Genomic DNA, 20,506 nt, shown 5'->3' with positions numbered 1-20,506 from the left:
TTTCTTGAGAAATACCCAGTGTCTTATACTCATGGTTTCCTCATCTGCATCCAGAACAGGGAAATGGGTTCCTTGCTCTCTGCTCTCTCTCTCTTACAAAGCACCAATACTGGCTCTTGCTCTCCAAACCAGTCTTATCCAAGAGAACTCTTTCAGAAGATGGACTATTTTCTCTCTGTGCTGTCCAATATGTGAGCCACCAGCTCCGTGTAGAGCTACAACTCTTGAAACTCGGTGACTCTGATGTTTAGCTTTATCTAATTCAAATTTAATTTGCATGACTCTTGGGAAGTTACTTAATCAGATCCCATGTTTTCAGGGACCATCTTATAGGGCAGCACAATTGCAAAGAACTTCATTTTTATGCCACAATATCTGGTGGAATATCATCAAACCTCAAGCCTCTGGGGCCACCTGACTGCCTGTCATATTTACCACCCTGCCCTCCATGCTTGAATGCTTATGAATTTCACTCTGACTTTCCCACATGTGTGTGTCCTCTGACTCCCACCAACTTCTTTGAAATGTTTCTACATCTCCCCTGCCTGTCTCCATGTCGTACACTTGTCATTAAAGTCTAACAATCCAGCCTGACCTTTCATCTCTGTACCTGTCTCTGAACTCATGCTAACTCGGTTTCATTGATACTTAGCCATCCTCCAAAACTTCAGGGGCTCCTTAGTTCTTAGTTCAAGACTCAAATCTTTATCTGGTTTTCAAAAAGACATTAAGGATAATGTCCCATGAAATATGATCATTGTTTAATCCATGATTTTTAAGCCTATGCAACACCTCTTCTACATACACATGTGTACACAAACACACACACATATGCACACACACACACACGCAAACATGCACATACACACACACACACACACACACACACACACACACACACACACACACCACTGATTATCTCACTAGGCTATGAGCATGCATTTCTTGCTCCTGCCTTGGTATTTCAGACAACTTTTCCAGTCCTACCTTTCAAGACCCCATTGGAAACTCCTTGCGTCCACCGAGTAGCCTGTGACTACCCAGGCTCTCCCTCCCTGCTACATCTTATCTCCGAATCTCTAGCCCATTCCTAACAAACATGATGTTGTCCTGATGACTGTTGCTTGGTTTGCAGAACCATGTCTCTCAAAGTGGGCAATGGTTCTTGTTCCAAGTGCTTCACGAGACTCAGTTCAGGACTGAGGGCACTGTAAATGCCCAATGCTTCATAAATGCTTCATGATTAATCAGCAAGTTCTGGGTTAGCACTGGACATGAAAACCCTGGAAAACTCAGTGGACATTAGACCCCAGAGTTAATAATTTGCTCTCTGCTCCCCTACTTCTCTGCTCTGCATGGCTTTTTTCAGCTTCAAGTCATTTCTCTTCTTCCCTTCATACAGGGGGAAATATGAGCTATTCATGACAAAGGTAGAGTAGAAAATGCGGGATTATCGATTTTCTCCTGAAGTCATAGTTAATGCTTCAATTGCCAAAGAAAGTGAACAGGATAGAGAAGAAAAACACTGAGAATGTTTCTGTCGTGTAATAGCTTGGTAATATCTGGTGAATTATTTATCCTCTATGAGCCTCATTTATAGGAGCAGAAAACATGGTGAAAATACTGTCTTAAAGTCTTACTGGTAAGTTATAGAGTAAAGTAAGCTATGATATTGGACTGGCTATGCCTGAAGCAGAACATGACACACCTCAGGGATGGCCTGCACATTTTGGTCTGAAGGGATAATCCAGAAGGGTAAAGCTCAATCAAAGAAACTGATCTTAAGATACAAATTTGCTGTTTTGTTTTATTTTGTTTGGTCAAGTGAGGGTTTGTCGGTGTAGCCTTGGCTGACCTGGAACTAACTCTGTAGATTAGGCTGGCCTCAAAACTCACAGATATCCATCTGCCTCTGCCTCCTGAGTGCTGGGATTAAAGTCATGTGCCACCACCTCCTGGCTCAAATTTGAAAACTATAAGCTAAGCAGAAGGAGGAGAATTGTCTGGAATCACAATGGACCCAGGAGGAACACGATGCCCTGGCCAGCAGAGCCCGTTGGTGCCGTCAATGTTACATGCATAAAACAAATCTATTCATTATCTTGGTGTGTTTCTGGTTGGAGACTGGAAATCATCAGAGCATTGTGTGGTAGCTACCTATAACTCCTTTCCCAAAATCTTGGGAGTTAAATGTATTTTGGAATTTATATTTTTATAAAGGTAAGAAATTATATGCTATATATTGTGTAATATTTCTAGTGTATCTGTGCTCAAATAAAATGTAAACACTTGTGAAACACATTGGACAAGTTTAAAATATACAAATAGGTTCATGAGTTCAAACTGGATTCCCTGCCAAGTGATTTCTCATCAGGTCAGGCTATGGCCTCCATTATTATTTTAATTATATTTACACCTGATGTGCCTCTCGATAACTTACTGTGTATAGACACTGAATCATAGCATTTTCATCTCTTGGAACATTTAAAAATAATTTATCAGCACTACAACTTATTAATAATGTTGAACTTTCTGTCTTGGTAGGTTTTGAAATTGGACATTCCAAAGAAAATAACTTCCACACTACATTACACAATTTTCTATGAGAAGTAATCATCTTGAAAGCATCCATTTAGCATCCAGAGATGGAAAAGTGGCAGGTAGCAATTTCAAAAGGTATCACAAAGCTATAATAGTCCAAACAGTGTGTTTTTAGTGTAGAGATAACAAACCTATGGAATATGCAATGGATTCCACGTAGTGGAGTGGAGCCCAGGAGACAGCTGAGACAGTACAGTACCCGACAAACAAGTGGGAGGACCTGAGTTCTGATCTCAGGCACTGACGTTAACCACAATGGAAGGAAAGCTGAGAGTAGTGCCTCATGTCAGTAAACAGTGCTAGCCGGGCAGAGGCAGACGCGGCCCTGAGGCTGGTTGCCAGCTGGCATAAGCAAAGCGTTGAGCTGGAGTTTAGTGAGAATGTGACTGTACTGTGGGAGCAATGGAGAAGACAGCTGAAGTCACCTTTAGGACTCTGAACGCGGAAGTTAACATTGTGCTCCTGAGCCATAGCCCTTTAGTGGGGGAGAGAACAGTTGCTTCAGTAGCGTTGCTTAAACAACTGGATTTCCCCATACTGAAAAGTGAGGTAGAACCTTACCTCACCTCAAATACAAAAATTAATTTACAGCCTATCAACAAACTAACTGTAAGAACCGAGGCCACAGAAATCTTAGACATAAACATAGGAATAAATCTTTCTAGTCTTGGATTAGGCAGTGGTTCTGATATATGGCAAGCCAACACAAACAACAAAAGAAAAGATAGATAAACTACACCGTATAAAACTTAAAAGCAGGATGGTGGTGTGTGCCTTTAATCCCAACAACACTCAGGAGGCAGAGCCAGGCAAGTCTCTGAGTTTGAGGGCAGCCTGGTCTACAGAGTGAGTACCATTATAGTCACGGCTATACAGAGAAACCCTGTTTCAAAAATAAATAAATAAATAAATAAATAAATAAATAAATAATGATAGATGTTCATCAAAGGACATTATGAAGAAAATGGTGCCTTGTAATAATGTGTCTGACATTCCAGCAGTAGGTCTGCTGAGGGGAACAATGGTGAGTTTGAGGTTGAAAGAGGTTATATATAGAAACTACAAAAAGAGGAAGAAGGAATAACAAGAAGGCAAAGGGAGGAAGGAGGGAAAGAACAACCTAAAGAGTAGAAACGTCTGTGAATTCATGAAACTGATAAGGATCTAGTATAGACACAAATAACTCCGAAGACCCGGCAATACGCAGCAAACAACCCAATTCAAAGTGGGCAAGTGACTCAAGCAGGTAGACACTACTCCAGAGCAGATAACAAAGGCACCATGAGCACAGAGAAAGCCTCAGGACATCATGAGTCATGAGGAAATGCCGAGCATCTGAGTACTGCTGCACACTCCGTGTCCACAGCTGTAACCATCACAGGCAAGACAATAAGAAGTGGTGGTTGGGTTGGAAAGAGTGGGTCCTTGTGCACCGTGCATCGCATCAGGCAGCTGTAGAAACTGGGGCAGCTGCTGTGGGAAACGGTTTGGCAGACCCTCTGCAAACTAAACATAGAAGTCTCAGATGATTCAGCAATTCCACTTCTGATTATGGATCCAAATGGACTACGGCAGACATTCAAAGACTGGTACATGAATATTCATCTTGGCAAATATTCAAAACTGGCTCAAAGGTAGAAACCATTCAACTGCCCAGCGGTGGATGGACAGCTCAGTCAGATACTGTATATCCACACAATGAAATATTAGCATGTCACGAATGACAAGTGTCGCAACATGGGTGACTTTCAGAAGAGCAGGACATACGGAAGGCCACACGTTCTGTGATTCCTTATGGATATAGTGTTAAGGACGAAGCAATCATACAGATGAAGGAGGATGGATGGCTGCCAGGGGCAAAGAGGAATCACTCTAATGGATACAGTTTCATGTGGAGGAGATGGAGACGAGCTAATTAGTGGTGGTGGCTGCATAGCACTGTCAAGAGCTGCTGAACTGGCACTTTCAAGTGGTTAAAATAGCAAATCATATGTCACGTGAAGGGTCACAATTAAACACACACACACACACACACACACAGATAGAAAGACTTTGAGAACCTTCAGGGATCTGAGAATTAAAAAAAAAATCATTATTTAAGATGTGGGAAGCCCAGTAAGCTATGGTGGCACATGCCCATCATCCGTACATTTGGGAGACAGAAACAGGAGGATCAGAAGTACAAGGTTATCCTTCACGCTATAAGGAGGTTGAACCAGCCTGGGATGCATGGAATATGGCTCAGGGTTTTTTTCCTCTTTCTCAGATTGCATATTACTAATTGGCCAGTGTTAGTGAAATCACGAGAAAAGACAAGCCAACACCATTGTAGACTGCAGGGGTACTGCTAAAACATTTCTCATAATGAGGGACAGATCTACATGGTCAGTTTGTGAACAGCGGGTTTCTAATTTGCAACTAGATGGCTGGCAATAAGCTGAATGTGAATAGCACATTAAAAAATAAAAGTGAGCGTGCAAACTGTTCCCTTCTCAAACCCTTTTTGGGCAAAGGCTACTGCTCTGCGGGCATTCCAGAAGAACGACAGCCCATGAGCCCAGGTCAGCTTCGCCTCCTTCCCTCTGGAAAAGGCAGGCTGCTCTCCTTGCAACAGTCCTCTCAGGGCCATGTACTGAGTCTGGAATTCGATACCCTTGGCGAAGAGCAACCTGTGTTCTGATCTTTCAGGGCTGCCAGCAGGAAGGGGGTGGGGGAGGGTGTTGCTTAGTGCTCGTTACTCAGGGTTTCCAGTTGGCTGTCATCGGCAAGGCACCACTTACATCCAGTTTATATCTTGGATATAGTTTGCATAGATTTCTGAAACTTGGTTTGAAAGCTACTAGTCTAATGCAAGCCCCTCTTCCCTTGGATAGACAGGCAGAATCCAAAAGATGGGCGGCGTCCTGTGGGTGAGAGCCTAGAGCTTGGGCTGGGGAATGAGGCCCTTTGCACTGGCTCTCAGAAGGCAGCCACACAGGACCAGCAAGAAATCCCTGATTCCAAGTTGGGCCTCAGTTTCCCCAGTTTCCATCAGTGTTGTAGCTTCTATTCGGAAGTGCAAGAATTGAACTAATTCCGTAAGTGGCGCCCACACACCAGTGGCTCGGAAGGACGCGTGTTCCCCACTGGTATACCGAAGCTCCAGTCTTCAGTGTGGAGGAGTTTGGGAAGATGGGAAGTAGTTAGAATTCAGAGAGGCCATGAGGGTGGAGACTCGCGAGGGGCACTGGTGTCCTTATAAGAAGAAGGGGGTCTGAGTCTCCTTTTGCCACATGAAGGAAGACCCAGGGAAGGTGACTGTGAGTCTGGAAACTGATCATACCTCCCCCTGACCAGGAGTCATCAGTCTCAGAGCTGTGAGGAGGAAAGGATGACATTTAAGCCACTAATCTGTGCTGCTCTGTGATAGCAGCCCCAGGCTGACAACGACAGCTTTCCATCTCGCTACATAGAAGTACCCACAAGCAATTCAGGAGCAGTGGGAGTTCACCAGCCCTCAGAACACTTGACAAACTAGATAATGGATAAGGGCAAAACTGAGAGAAATGAATCACCAACATAAATCTATTACACGTGAACTCTAGCAAGCCTGGGAATTATTGATCATTTATTAATTCTAAAAGCCTCAATTCTTTCCATAGCTAAAAATTACTAAGTTTACATTTTTTTCCGACTAGAATGGAGTAAATTAGAATTAATTTTAAGAAACTAGGCAATAAAATACCAATTATTTTCAAATTAACCACTACCACAAAGACTCTTTGATGTCTACATGGAACAAAAGAAAGGAAAAAAAACCCCAAAATTAGAAATACCAAGCAGATGAAAAAACTAGAGAGTAAAACGTTAGGAGAAGAAATGAGAATTTGCTTAGAGGGGGATGAAAAGCTATGATTGTTTCCAATCTTTAACAAGAAAGAACCAAAGCACACAAACATTGTGGTCAAGCTGACACTGAAAAAACAAAACTGTAACCAGGAAATGAGAGAGAGAAACTCCCAGAGACTAAATCAATTAATTGGAAAACAAATGAGAATAATAAACCCAGAATATGAATTTGTTGAAAGAAAAAACAAAAAATAAACAAACAAACAAAAAAAATCAAGCCAATGAACTCATAAAATGGAGTCTCTTCCAGTTTGTCACAGTAAACCCAGGAAAAGTTTGTGATATCTAAGGAGGAGGAGGAGGACATCCAAGAGAAGAAAAATTATACAATTATACAAAATTATACAATGTGATGCAGAAATCCAAACTGAAATGCTCATCTTCAAGGAGAGGGGAAGATAGCAAATAAAATAAAAATTATCAAACCTGACAATCAGAATAGATGAGTATCCATGGAAGGAATAGGAAGGCGTCTCAAAGGCTTACATCCATAAAAGGAACGGAGCCCAAGTGTTTTATGGGGCAAATTTTTCAAAGCTTCAGGGCACACATAATTCTTATACTAGTTCAACTGTTACTGATGGTCAAAAAAAAAAAAGTCAATGTGTTACAATTTGCTTTATAAAGCTTGTACCCAAAAGGGGTAAAGATGACAGACTGACTCCATGTGGAAGCAAAAATACAAACTAGAAGTAAATGTTTAGTGGGGCAGCCTCCTATTCACACAGCACCTAATCCAAGGATATAAGCTAGGACAATGGTACAAAATAAAACTGATTACATCAATGTCACCAAAAACGATTTTTAAAAAAATCAATGTTTGATGAAATTGTAGATGCAGTTTTGGTGAAGCTACATGCCAAAATGGAAATGAATTGAAATGCATTTTAAAACTGAGCCTGAACTATAAACTATAGAAAGATTCTGCCTCAATTTGATGAGGTATATTGACCCAGAACCGATAGCCACTGTTGTGTGCGTATGTGTTTTAATGTCACTGTCACAAATGATTTTTGGGACACACGTAATCAAATTAGAGCAACAATAACAATTCCAAGGTGGGTCTGGAATCACATTCTCGAGCTTCCCGGGAAGACTGGACATCTGAAAGTGCAAGGCACAGTTTTGAAAGGGAGCACTCACTCCTGAGTTGTAAGCCAGAGAGAGGTCTTAACGTGATTGACATCCTTTACAGTGTGTAGGGAAACCGAAAGGTTAAAGGAAACTGCAGTGTTACAAGGGCACAGTTATTCAATTAATGCAGCCTCAGTGCTAAAGCAGGGAGACGGATGAATGGGACAGAAATAAAACAGATCCAAAGTCCCCTTTACTACGACAAACGGCATTTCCTTTCAAAGCGCGATAGCATCTGATGGATTACTCAATAAATCTATGGAGATAGATCTAAAACCATTTCAAAATTAATACTGTTATGTGTCATTTACCAAAATACGAACAAAAAACTTCCAGATAGACTATATATGAGGCTTTGAAGGAAATAGGCTCTCCGAGTCCCGCTGGGGAAGCGCCTTCAAGTATCCCCAGAGGTCACATTCCATAAAGAAATGGATTGAAATATTTGGCTGCATAACTATTTTCTATGTCTACATGACTGAAAACAAACAAACCCCATAAAGATGCAAATAAAAATGGCCACCGAGTATAAAGATTATATAAACATATCTCCATTCTTCTTTTAAAACTTGGTTTTGTCTCAGCCCACTAGCTATGGCTCTTTCACAGAATCTGTGTGTCACCCTGGGAAGTGGCAACAAGATTCTCAGCAGAGTCTCATTTATTTGTCAGAGGAAGAGACCTTGTCCCTGTCTACCCTGAGGAACTGTGAAGAGAAGGGACAGAGATGGTGGGAAAAGTCACTTGTTCTGTGCTCCTCCTCAGCACAGATGGAGGAGCCACTAAAATTGTCTGAAGACAAGAGAGGGCTGAGGAAGTTTCTCGAACTTTCCATTCCCAGTGTGTGGGGAAGGTGGTCTAGATCTGAGGGCTGTGGAGCTGATCTGGGACAGAGAGCAAGTCTTTGGCAGCACACTTGCGCATGGAGCCCGCAGACCTCTTTGTTCTGAGCGCAGAAAGAAAGCACGACTGTGAATTTGGCTCAGGAAGTTACCAAAGGTGGGCAAGGGGACTCTTGATTCTGAGTGACCCCCTGCCCAATGGTAATAAAGCATGTGAACCTTAGCCATGGGCTAGTGGAATCACAGTCAGACCTTTAGGGTCAATAGTCGTAGTGAGGATAGGGTGTGGCAGGGTCATCAGGGGAGCAGTGGTCTGTGGAAGAGCAGCCTGAGGTTCCTCAGGTGTGAGAGTTAGAGACCATGGCTATCCAAGGGCCAACCACTGGGCTAACCAACCTCACCTTGCAGAACACTAGAAACACACAAACTAATAAGACAAATTTAGGGCTATAGTCTGTGTACCAAAACATCCTGTAGTGGGTTCCATAAAAGCTTGCTACCTAGACCAGCACTCTGGGGACTTTCAGGAGGTGGGGATTTACAGAAGGTCCTAAAGTCACTGAGAGTGAGCTCCCAAGGGTTAGGGGATTCTTGTTCTCTCATCTCTTGGTTGATTTTCTGGCTCCTGGAGTTAAGTACTTGCTCTGCTACACTCTCACATCATGGTGCGTTGTCTTTATCTGAGGCCCAGAGCAATGAGGCCACCAGACTTTAGACTGCAACCTGCTGAGCCATGCACCAAAACAACTTTTTTTAAAATTTATAAGTTAATTACCTCAGACATTTTGTTATAGTATGGAAAGCTGACCAACACAATCTCTTATTTCCTGCCCCTGACAACCCTGGAGTTCTACAAGATCTGGTATAGTCAGTGTGTTCGAGAAGAATTCTGGAAGGCCAAGTCCTCTGCTCTCAGGATTCATGTCCTCCAAAGTGTGTATGTTGACATCTCAGCCTTCAGTAGAATGGTATTAGGAGGGAGGGGCTTTGGGATGGGATGAGGAGAAGACCCCCAAAGTTCCATTCTTTCACCTTGACAGCTAGAACAATGTATGAACTAGAACATAGGGTCTCACTGCATGAGTCTGCTGGCACCTTGATCTTAGACCTACCAGCTTCAGAGCCATGGAAAGTAAGTTTCTGTTGTTTAGAAATGACCTGGTGTGGAATGGCATCAAAGTGGACCAAGGCACCGAGTCACATGAAGGAGACAGGGCAGGTAGGATGACAAGAAATGATCAGATCTGAGGGAGCTGATTTGGGATGTTATTAACTGTGGGAGTGGCTCTCTCTGTGTGTGTATGTGTGTGTTGCTGTGGAAATCTGAAAGAAAGAGCAGATGTTTCTTTGGAATATAAAGCAGCTGCATCATCTTGGCCCATCTGAGTTCCGCAGAAGGCAGACAAGCCAGTATTTATGAGTGATTACTGAAGACAATGAAGGAGAAAAGTGCCCTCAAAGCACAGACAAGCAATTTTGTCAAAGGGAAAAATATATATATATAAATGACTAACACAAATGTGGGAAGAAATGCTCGAATAGCAGAGAAATCCGCTATTAAAAATGAAAGGCCACTATGTAAGTGTCAGACTGGCAAGCTAAATAGTAGGGTGGGAGCAGAAGAAACTCATTAGACAAAGAAAATGCCTCAGAAGATATTCTCTTCCTCACCTCAAAGTGCTAGGTGGTGCCTACAGAGCCAGGCTTCCTCAGCCTAGGAACTTGCCAGACTACAGAAGCTTTAAAAGACTCAGCTATTGTTCGCAGCACTGCAGGGGTCACCGCCAATAGCTCCCCAGCCTGCAGCACAGTGCTCTGAATACGACGGTATATCTTCAAGGCAAATTTGTCTTGTGGAGGGAGACTAAGTTCATTTAAAGCCAACTGCGGATATACTATTTGTGATGATGAGGCGTGTTTTCTTGTAAGTCAGAGCTCAGAAGGTGCTGACCAAGAAGGAACCCCAGAGGCCTGCAGAACCCTGGAAAGAGCACGTGATACAGACTGTACCTGGCAGGAGAGAGATAGCTTAGCCTGTCCAACGCAAAGGTCTCCCAACTGGTCTAGCCACAATCTTACGTTCATCTTTGAGATGTCGAAATATGAGCTTGTCATCTCTGTGCCCTGGCTGTCATCGGATTAAAAACAACTTATAAATATGGCTCTCAAACCTTGCCTGATCCGGCACATCTCTTTGCAGCTTCATAAGATGTGGGTTAACTCTGACCACAGTGACCATCTGGAAAATCCCTGTGGGCATCTGGTTAGCTCTGCCAGATTCTTTGCACATTCTGTTTCCTCCTTCCCCTCCCCCACTTTAGACAAGGCTGGCCCTTGAACTAACTATATAGTGGGTAAGGATCTTGAACCGCTGAACCTCCTGCCCCTATCTTAGAGTGTGGGGACTCCAGGTGTGCACCACCATGTTTGGTTTATTCAGTGCTGGGTATAGAACCTAGAGCTTCAGGCATGCTAGCTAAACACTCTACCAACATAGCCGTATACCCAGATCTCCCACTCACTTTTAACCACTAGTGATCAACCAGTTATTCTGGGAGAGAATGCCAGCTCTTAGTGCCTAGGACTACCCTAGACCACTGTATGAGTTTTAAGGTACCATCCAGAGCCACTTTCTAGCATTGCGTACAATTCAGGGTTGTTTGTGTGGGTCTCACTCTGGAAACTGGAAACTGGCAAGAAGGAAAATAAAGGACTTTGATTGTTGTGGGAAGTCCAGCTTATGGCAAATTCTCCTTGTAGCTGATAGATAGAAGAGAGAGGCTGTTTCACACTCTTGGGGACAGAACTTGGCAAGATCATAATAATCCCCCATCCCTCTATGTATTCATTACTCCTGTATCAAGAGACTGGTCTGCTTCTCTTTCTTTTGGATTAGGTGGGTCTCCTGGCTTGCTGTGATCCACAGAGAGAGAGCAGTGATGTTGGGCCAGAGGTGAATACAGTCTGTTCCACAGAGGCCTGGTAGCTAATGTTCTATGATGGAAGACACATGGTCCCCCAATAAGAAATTCGATTTAGAGCACTGGAAGAAAAGAGGCCACCATGAAGGCCAGCCAGTTTTGACCACCAGCCAGGCTGAGTTCTGACTTATGTCCACAGACTCACACATAGTTAAGACGGGTGTTTTTTTTTTGCCAGTGTTTCGAGGTGGTTTATGATGTGGCAGGAATACCTGAAATCCTATCTTTTTATTCTCTTAAACCCTAATCACGATTAGACTACCTTCACACCATGTCTGTGAGACTTCATTCTTTTCTATAGTATCCGTGGGCCTGGTCCCATGTTACCTACAGGAAAGCAATGATTGGCACCTGTTATACACCCACTGAGGAACCAGTCATTATGTGACATTTAAAAGCCATTCTACGAGTCAGCGCTTTCAATTTGCTGTGTTCTCACTTATCTGAACTTGTCTGAAGCCCTGCTGTGTCTTTAATTGTTCTGACTTTCAGGGACTCATTGTTATTGCCAGTGATTCTAAGACATAATAGGTAGACTACGGAATTTTATTGAGTAAACACATTGTTTTTTCTGCTTCCGTTTGGTAAACATCTCGACAGCCCTTCCTTCACCTGAGCGTCTCAGCTCAGAACACACTCTCCCTTGCTGCCATGTCTCCTGTCTTCCTCAAGATTCTCAAATGTTCTCTGCCCTTATAAGTCAAATTCCAACCCAATTCATTGGCTCCTTTGATGCTGAAGCAGTGGTGTAGGTCCAATGGCAATGCCAGGCACTGTATCAAAACATCATACTGTACACAGATTTCGGACATATGTTCAATAAATGTCCCCTTCACTTCTTGTTTTCTGATGCTCTTTCCCTCTCAGGCTTGCAGGGACATCCCCCCTCCATGGCAACAGCCACATACCCATGGCAACAGCCGTATGTCAACACGTCTGTAATGATCCGTATGAATTCTAACAGGATCAGTAATTATTGTCATTTGCTCTGAGCTAGGCAACACCATACAGGAATCTGTATGGTGTTCCTTTTTTTATGAAAACGTAGAGCTGAGGTCTGAATCTCAAGCCTCAGGAAGTAGTAGGCGACAGATGACAGACAAGGGGTCAAGTTTCAAAGATGATATCATGCAACTGCTGGCTCTTCCTTAGGGCTCAGTCCCCACCCTTCCTTTCCTCAGTGCTAACACTTTCCTAGTCTCTCTGCCATCAACACTCACTTTTTACAAGCTGTCACTGCAAAGTCAGAATGGCTGATAGCAGCCACCAGTGTCACCTCCCTCAGCTGAATGGCTTCTGAGCTTCAACCAAACATTTGGCTTGCAAAAAGGAAACAGGACAAGCAAGACTTAGCTTAGAAAAGCAGTCCAGTTAGTTCTCACCGGCAGACACACAGGCCAATCCTGCACGTACCCTAGGCTCAGTGAAAAAGCTTGGAGGAAAGGGGCGTGTCATAACAAAGGCAGAATACAAAGAAAAAAAAAAATCCTTCCCTCTGGTCTCCAGTTGGGGATTTCTGAAAGACACTATCTCTCAAAGCTCAGACCATTTTTAAACTCATCGTAGTTTGAGTGTAGTACAGCGGAGGGTGACCTTGAACTCTCAATCTCTGTCACCACCTGCCAAGTGCTAAGGCTACAGGTATGAGCCATGGCACCTCAGTGGTCAGGAACTTTTGGTGATGAAATTGAACTCACTCATTTGATTTTTCTTAGATAGCCAGCTTGTGGGTGTTTCATGTCCCAGCTCGGCATATCCACTTCCTTCTGGATGCTGCTTTATCTCTAATCTTTTAAAACCGGGGTTGCCTGGTGCAGATTGATACCTCTTCTCTTGGGGATTGATAACATAATGGCCTATTTATTTTTTTTTGTTCACATCCTGTGTGAAAAGGGCACTTAAGGCTGCTAATGAAAACGAGTTACATCTCACTGCTGGCCCAGCCAAAGTCCTGCTCTCTGAACTTGCTCCATCAGCAGTGCTACTTCTAGAAGCTTCTACAGTGACTTCCAGATGAACTTAACTGCTATATTCCTCAGCACTTGGGACTGATGCTGTTTGAGTATCTTTCTTTCAGACCTATGTCTTTTTAATTAACTTGCCAGGCCCTGGAAAGCAAGGGTGTGCTGTATGTATCTTTCTATTCTTTCTGCTTTGCTGTGTGGGACTTATCACCTGTCCATACCTCCTGGGAGAAATACTTTCATATTTCTTTGGTATTAAGAGGAAATTGCCAGTCACACATTGGTGAGTTTAGGGGTCTCCTGGTCCACTGAGTAGCCTACTGACACACTGTGAACTATAGGTTTCAATTTTCTTCTGTGTCCAATACTTACTTACTTACTTACTTACTTACTTACTTATTTAATTTATTTTTAAAATCACAAGTCCCTCTGTCACAACATCTTTACTCCGGCATTATTAACTCCTTGAGAGTGCAGCATTTAGGAGAAGATACTAAGTTCCAAGCATTCATTGATTAAGTACACTGGGATCTGGGTAGTCACACCCCATCTCCTTTAGAGCTCCAGTCACCAGCACAACCCTAAAGTCCCAGGTATCTATCACCTCTGACTCTTTCCAGCATCTGCTCTGTGTGGGTCCTGATCTGATTCCCTGATCCACGGTGTCCATTCCTCTGAGATATGCCCTCTTTATCCTGTTCCCTAGAGAACCTATCCATCCTCAGCCACACCCGGTACCCCTCAGCTACGAAGCTCTCAGAGAGCATGGTATAGCCTTCTTCCCTGCTCTGTTTCAGATGCATGACCATAAATTCCAAATAGGCCCTTGGGACACTGGTGTGTCTTGACTAAATTTTCATAATATACAGGCTCTCATTCCTAAGATAGCTCATGTCCTATCCCTTGCCGTCCAGTGGACACATTCCTTGTTCCTTCTCTCTGCTTCTTAGTTCACTGGGGATATTGAAGTGCTCTGAGGGCTCTCCAATGCTCTCGTTCTCCTTCTTGCTGTGGTGCTCACATCTGTTGACTGCTTCATCATTTCTTCCTTTTGGGCATTTCTCTTGGCTCTTGCCTATGCCATTGCTGTCCCGCTCTATCTGACCTTTCCCATTAGACTATAAACATTAAGGCCTAACTTCCACTTTTGAGAATTGCCCCTGGATCTTTCTCAAGCAACACCCTTTCCTAGTGTCTCTGGCAAAACTCTCCCTAAGAGTTGTCTGCCTTCCCCCATCCCATTTGATCTTCCATTCTCCCTGGAGGATGCATAGTAGGGCTTCTGTTCCCAGCACTCTATAGGAGCTATCAGCCTCACCTGATTGCTGTCCACCATTCAGGACCACCTCACTGCCAAGGCGACTTCCACTTGCTCTCCCTGGGAGCTGTGTGTCACACAATTGACTATTCTTGTTTTTCCCAATTTTCCTCCCACCTCCTGGGTTGCACACAGTCCTCCTTTCTTTTGTTGCCTGCTTTCCTCCTTGACTGACACTTCTGAAGCTTGGTTCTTCTCTGTCTTTTCTCTAGATGCCTCCTGTGACTCTCGCTGTACACATTGGTGTACCCAAGGTTTTACCCTTAGCCCGTGTACCCTCAAAGCTCCAAGTTCACACACCTTCTGCCTACCTGAAAGATACTCAGATGTCTAAAAGACATTCCCAGCATAGTGGGAGAGCTATGTTCAGATGTCCCACTTTTCACAGCCTTCCCCTCATTTCTCATTCTCTATTCTTTTCAGTCTCTGTCAAATATATCACCATTTATGCAAATTTTACTTTGACCAAAAAAAAGACTCTACATGACATGATCACGTGATCTTATCTACTCTTGCCCTGGCTTGAGCAGGTGAGGCTTTCCCATCTTTGCAGCCACTGGTCCCTCTGTCAATCTGGGATTTTACTAGCTTAGTTCAGTCAGGGCTCTGCTGGAATATCTATCCCCTACACTCCATGATAGTTCTCAGAACACCGGTTCCAGGTTCCATTGTCCTTATGCTACCTGGCCTCTCATTCTGGGGACTTTCTGGCAGTGCTCATTGGTCCTTCACATTTTTAGGTCATATGTGCACATGTCTATTTCATGAGTAAGGACTTTCTGCCTTGTTCACCCTCAGTGGCTGAAACAAGGGCCCAGCAAGCATTTGTGGGGTGAGAGGGTGCAGCTATACTAGTGTACTCTCCGGGAGGCAGAAAGAGATGGAGTGTGGGAAAGAAAGGAAGCCGAGTGGCTAGAGTAACGAGCGTCACCCCAGTAACCTCAAAGCTCCAACATCCTTCCAGGAAGAGACAGGGACAGGGACAGGGACAGGCAGGCACGAGGAAGGCCACGTAGGGTCAGCCTCTGCAGTAGCCCCGATCCACAGAAATCCTGCAACTGTAGAAATCATCTGTGCCTCTACTGTCTCAAAATGTAACTACTGGCCACAGCTGAGTGCTTGGAAAGTGGCTAGTGGGATTGAGAGATGGAATTTGGGGATAATTTAATTTTAGTTAACATTAAAACAGCTACATGAGGCTGGTGGCTATATTGTTGAAAAGTATCTTTCTTTCATGCGTGGTAGCAGTGAAAGTTGTTGAAAAGACTGGTCAACATCTGAGAAACAGTTCACACTCAAAAACCTAGACCTGTTATTCTGACACAGAATGGCACTGTGTAACACAGTATAGTACTGTAATTGACACTGGGATCAAAGGAACTTTAGTGGGAACACTAGCTATGATTTTGTGTTTGTTATAGTTGGTGTTAACCAGTATGTGAGTCTGTATTTTAGTTTACAAACTAAAATAGCAAAGAAGTGCTTTGGAAAGGCATGGAAGGCCTTTTGGAGATAGGAGACTGTTCCCAGTGGATTGGCTTGTTGTTGATACTTATATATAATGAGCTAATTAATTTTGACAACAGCTAATTTTGCATCCGCAAAAATTGGATTTGCAACATTGTTGTACTGTTTTCAAGCTATCATCTGCAACTTCCGGGATGGTTTTGGATAAGGTTGGTGTCTGTTTTCAAACTCACTGCTAAAATGAACGGGTCACATTTGCTTACTGGAGTTTTTAACGGTGGATTCTCTACGGGTTTTTAATGAGTTTGAGCATGAAAAAGAAAACTCTTCCACACTGAATTCAGGGAACAAAATGAGCAGGGACAAAGCCTAAGCAGACACTCTAACAACACAGCGGGGTGACCGAGCTAACTCACAAGGACACCCACACGTTTGCCCAGAACAAGCATGGTGTGTATTTTTCAAGCCAAAAGGACTTTCTTCCCCACTCATAGCAGAACAGGAGAAGTATCTAGTAGTCTGCTTTGAGAACTCTAAAGAGACTGACTGGATTTAAGTTAACCAGGTTTAAGGACTTTAAGAAACGTTAGCATTCTCCTTAAAGAGACGAACAAATCTGTAGCAGCCAGACATCTTTACTGCAGTTGAGGAAGTAGTTCCCTAAGACCCAATGCAAAGACGACTGGGATAAAAGGGGAGAAGAAACTCCAGTTCCCACCAGGGAGTCCTTCCTGTGCCTTTGAAATGCACACCCCTTTTCCACCTTAGCTGGTGGGTCTCCTACGGAGACTCCCCACCTCCTCCCTAACTGTTAAGCAGTGGGGCTGAGAACACTCACCAATGGGCATCACGAGGAAGAACGGCAGCCAGCAGAGGACGAAGCAACCCACCACGATGCCCAGTGTCTTGGCGGCTTTCTTCTCTCGGGAAAACTTGAGTAGCCTCACGGAGAAGTGAGTCTTATTCTTGGCACTGCTTACTCCGCCGCCTTCTGCAGGGGCATTTTTACGGTGGATACGGAGTGTCACTTGTTCCGAGTCTGACTTGTCGGTCTTGAGGCCGGACTTGAGGCCCCGGCTTTCTCTCTTGGCTACTACGTAGACTCGACAGTACATAACCAGGATGATGGCCAGTGGCACGTAGAAAGAGCCCAGCGCTGAGAACAGCACGTAGCCCGGCTCCTCATTGATCTGGCAAATGGTCTCATCCTCCGGAGCCGGCTGCCTCCAGCCAAACAGGGGTCCGATGGAGATGACCAAGGAAAGCGCCCAGACGCAGAGCAGAGCTCTGACGCCCCTCCTCTGGGTGACAATGGTGGGGTAGCGCAGCGGGTAGCTCACACCAATGTATCGGTCGATGGAGATGATGCAGAGGCCCATGATGGACGCTGTGCAGCATAAGACGTCCACCGCCGCCCAGATGTTGCAAAACACCCTGCCAAAGGCCCAGTAGCCCAGGATCTCAAAGATGGCAGAGAAGGGCAGCACGGTGGAGGTGAGGAGGAGGTCTGCCACAGCCAGGTTGACAATGTAGTAGTGAGTCACCGAGTGCAGATGCCGATGACAGGCCACTGAGAGGATCACTAAAATGTTCCCCAGGACTCCGAAAATAATGAGGCCCCCCAAGATCACCCCAAGCAGAATGGCCTTAGAAATGTTCACTGGTGCTGGCGGGTGGGTGCTGTTGGAGCCTTCGGAAGCATTTTCAGAGAGAAGCACCATGGTCCCAGGGAGGGGTCAAGGTCCGGCTTTGGATGGCCACCCTCTGGTGGGGGGCGGAAGCAGGTGTGAGGAAGCCAAGTCAAAAAATCTCAGTTTGGGGGAATCCTGCTATCTGGGTTGGGCTGGGGGAGGGAGAGAACACACCTGTTGCAAACCACCAGGGGCAGCCCTGGGAACCCTCAGAGGGGCAGGTTAAGGCACAGAGCATTAAAGGTGACATGACCAGGGGAGCTCTGGGCTTCTGAGAACACCTTTCCAAGGTTTAAAAGGACATGCTGTGAAAGCAACCAGAAATTACAAAACTCCGCTTTTCTGTGCTGTCTGATCCATCCTATGCATCCACACAACTAGAAATTCACAAGTCTTTGCTGAAATGGCAGCTAAGTGTGGCTCAGCCTTCGAAGCTCAAGGCAGGGACGCTGGGCATCTGGGCGCTGCAGCTGACCCGCAGTTACTCTCAACTTGGCCACCCATCTAAGGGATACCACTAGCGCTAGCTCCAGCTTCTAGGAGTTCTGGTTAGGTGACATAGGTCTGAAATATTTACTGAGACCGAAGTGACCCTGGAGCTTCGTTTATCCGAATCCAGCTGAAAATAAACAAACACAAAGAAAAAGGCAGACCGTCAGCCAGGAGCCCTGGACAGCCAGGCCCTGGGGAGCTCGCCCAGTAACCAGACTCTTGCTGTGAGCACGCCGCTCTGCAGTCCATGAGTGGCTTTGTGCGGCCCTGACGTAGGCAACACGGGACAAGGGAGGGGACTGCGTGCTTTGTCCCCCTCTGCAGTTCTCCCCAATCCTCCCCTCTGGGAAGCTGCCTTTGAATGCTTCACCTAGCCTTGGCTGACCAAGTTCAAAATTTAAAACAAAAAGCAAGCAAAATAATCAAAACAATCTCCGCACCTCGAATAATGACAACAAAACCCCAAGCTGCAGTAGCTGGAAGCTGAATTTCGAGAGATAGGTTGGAGAAAATAAAACCCCGAAACGCCCCCTTCCTGCACCACCACCTCAGCTCCACATGCTGGACTGCAGCTGCAGTTGTCGCACAGAGGCTAGCCGGTGGAATCTGGAGGATCCTCCTTGTCGCCCTTTGAACAGGTTGCACCCTAGTCACCTGGAGAGGGCGGCCTGGGAGTGCGAACCTTAGAGAGCACGGAACCGCAGGGCCACGCGCACGCTCACTCCCGCGGAATTTGCGCTCGTGGGAGCAGAGCGCGCGGGTCTGCCTACCAGCCAAGCCACCCTCAAGAAAGAGCCAGGTTCCCAGCAAAGCCAATCCCCAGGGCTAAACAGGGCCCTGAAGGATTTAGGCAGAATCTCCAAGGGGCGCTCGCTCTAGGGATTCCAGTCTTGAGCCACACCCGGGCTTTCTGGGAGACCTGGGTGGGAGCGCATTACTCCTCGGAACAGGCTTTGCTAGTAGCAGTCACTGCGGATTCCTTAAGGGACTTAAAAAAAAAATCAAGTCCCCGTGCCAGCAGTCGGGGGTGCCTGGGATTTTCTGGGCTAGGGGTCATGATTTACCTAAACCGATTTCTACACTGCAAAAGGACCAGACTAGGAGACACAAGACAGGGGTTTGGGGCTTGGGAAGGTGCATGCTTTGTCTTTCGGGGTTGAGCCCTAAAGCAGCTATCTTAGGAGCAGGCTGCTGTGAAAAATCACAAGTTCAAGCCCTCACAGGTGATAACCAAACCGCGCCACTACTGCGGAACCCGCTTTCTCCCACCTGGGGTTTATATGTGGGTTAAAATGACACTTGTTAACGAGAAGGTAACTTCCCATGGCAAATCAGGGAAACCTGGTGGTTTGGGGTGCTAGTATCAAAGCCGGTCCCAAAGCAGAGAGGCGGAGCTAAGTGGAGGTCTTGGGGCATACCGGCCCACCCCATAACCCGGCCCTGCGGGATGCCCGCGCTCCGCACCGCTGCGCTACTCACCTGCTGCGCGGCTGCGGAGGCCCTGACGCCAGGAGAAGCGGACCTTCAGTCCTTCCTTCAGAAGCTTCAGCACCAGCTTCTCTGCAGGAGGACAGGGAACAGTTTCCAAAGACCAAGACCCAGTCCTTAGCACCCGCTGACTCACCCCACCACGGCCGAGCACTTCAAACTCCGGGGTCGCTTCTGTTTCTCCTGGATCTTTAAAAATAAAGACTGAAAACAGAGAAAAGAAATGACAAATACAGCGAGCCAATAACTCCACGATCACCAGTTTGATATTCAGTTCCTGTACACCAGAAAAGAGCGGCTCGTAACTTTGCTGCTGGGGTTGACGTAGTACAGGCAGGCGGTAGCCTAGCGAGTACCGTAATCTCCAGCTGTTACCGTATTCCTCTGCAGCAACCCGCACAATCTCGTAAAACTTGTCCTCCTTCTTACTCAGGTTATTGTCCTCCTTTTTACTCAGAAAGTGGATTCATCTCTCTCCCTCTCCATTTCTCGGTCCCTTTTCGATCTCTCCTCCGTGTCTTCTCTTCCCGTTTACCCCTTCCTCTTTTCTACCCTCCTCCCTCCACTCTTGATTCTGATCCCCTTCCCTCTCCTTCCCTTCTCTGGGTCTCCACCTATCAGAGGCTGATATATACATTAA

At 45.4% G+C, this 20,506-nt stretch overlaps 1 protein-coding gene across 3 annotated transcripts in view; it reads right to left on the bottom strand.

Annotated features, from left to right (window-relative positions):
* Positions 1-20,225, bottom strand: part of Adra1a (adrenoceptor alpha 1A) — a 133,744-nt gene extending 113,519 nt beyond the window's left edge. For 2 of the 3 annotated variants that reach the window (XM_028758851.1, XM_028758850.1), the window contains exon 1: positions 17,034-18,178. In XM_028758851.1, coding sequence (XP_028614684.1) covers positions 17,034-17,916 — 883 coding nt within the window. In that variant the 5' untranslated portion in view covers positions 17,917-18,178. Of the gene's footprint in view, positions 1-17,033; positions 18,506-19,857 lie in introns of those variants that run through there. The other variant, XM_028758852.1, reaches the window with a different exon arrangement.
* Between the last annotated feature and the right edge of the window lie 281 nt (positions 20,226-20,506).

The sequence above is a fragment of the Grammomys surdaster genome, unplaced genomic scaffold, assembly GCF_004785775.1.
Source record: "Grammomys surdaster isolate TR1022 unplaced genomic scaffold, NIH_TR_1.0 126219, whole genome shotgun sequence".
NCBI classification, from domain to species: domain Eukaryota; kingdom Metazoa; phylum Chordata; class Mammalia; order Rodentia; family Muridae; genus Grammomys; species Grammomys surdaster.
Note: the sequence above shows the minus strand (reverse complement) of the source record. Positions and strands in the feature narration are given on the sequence as shown.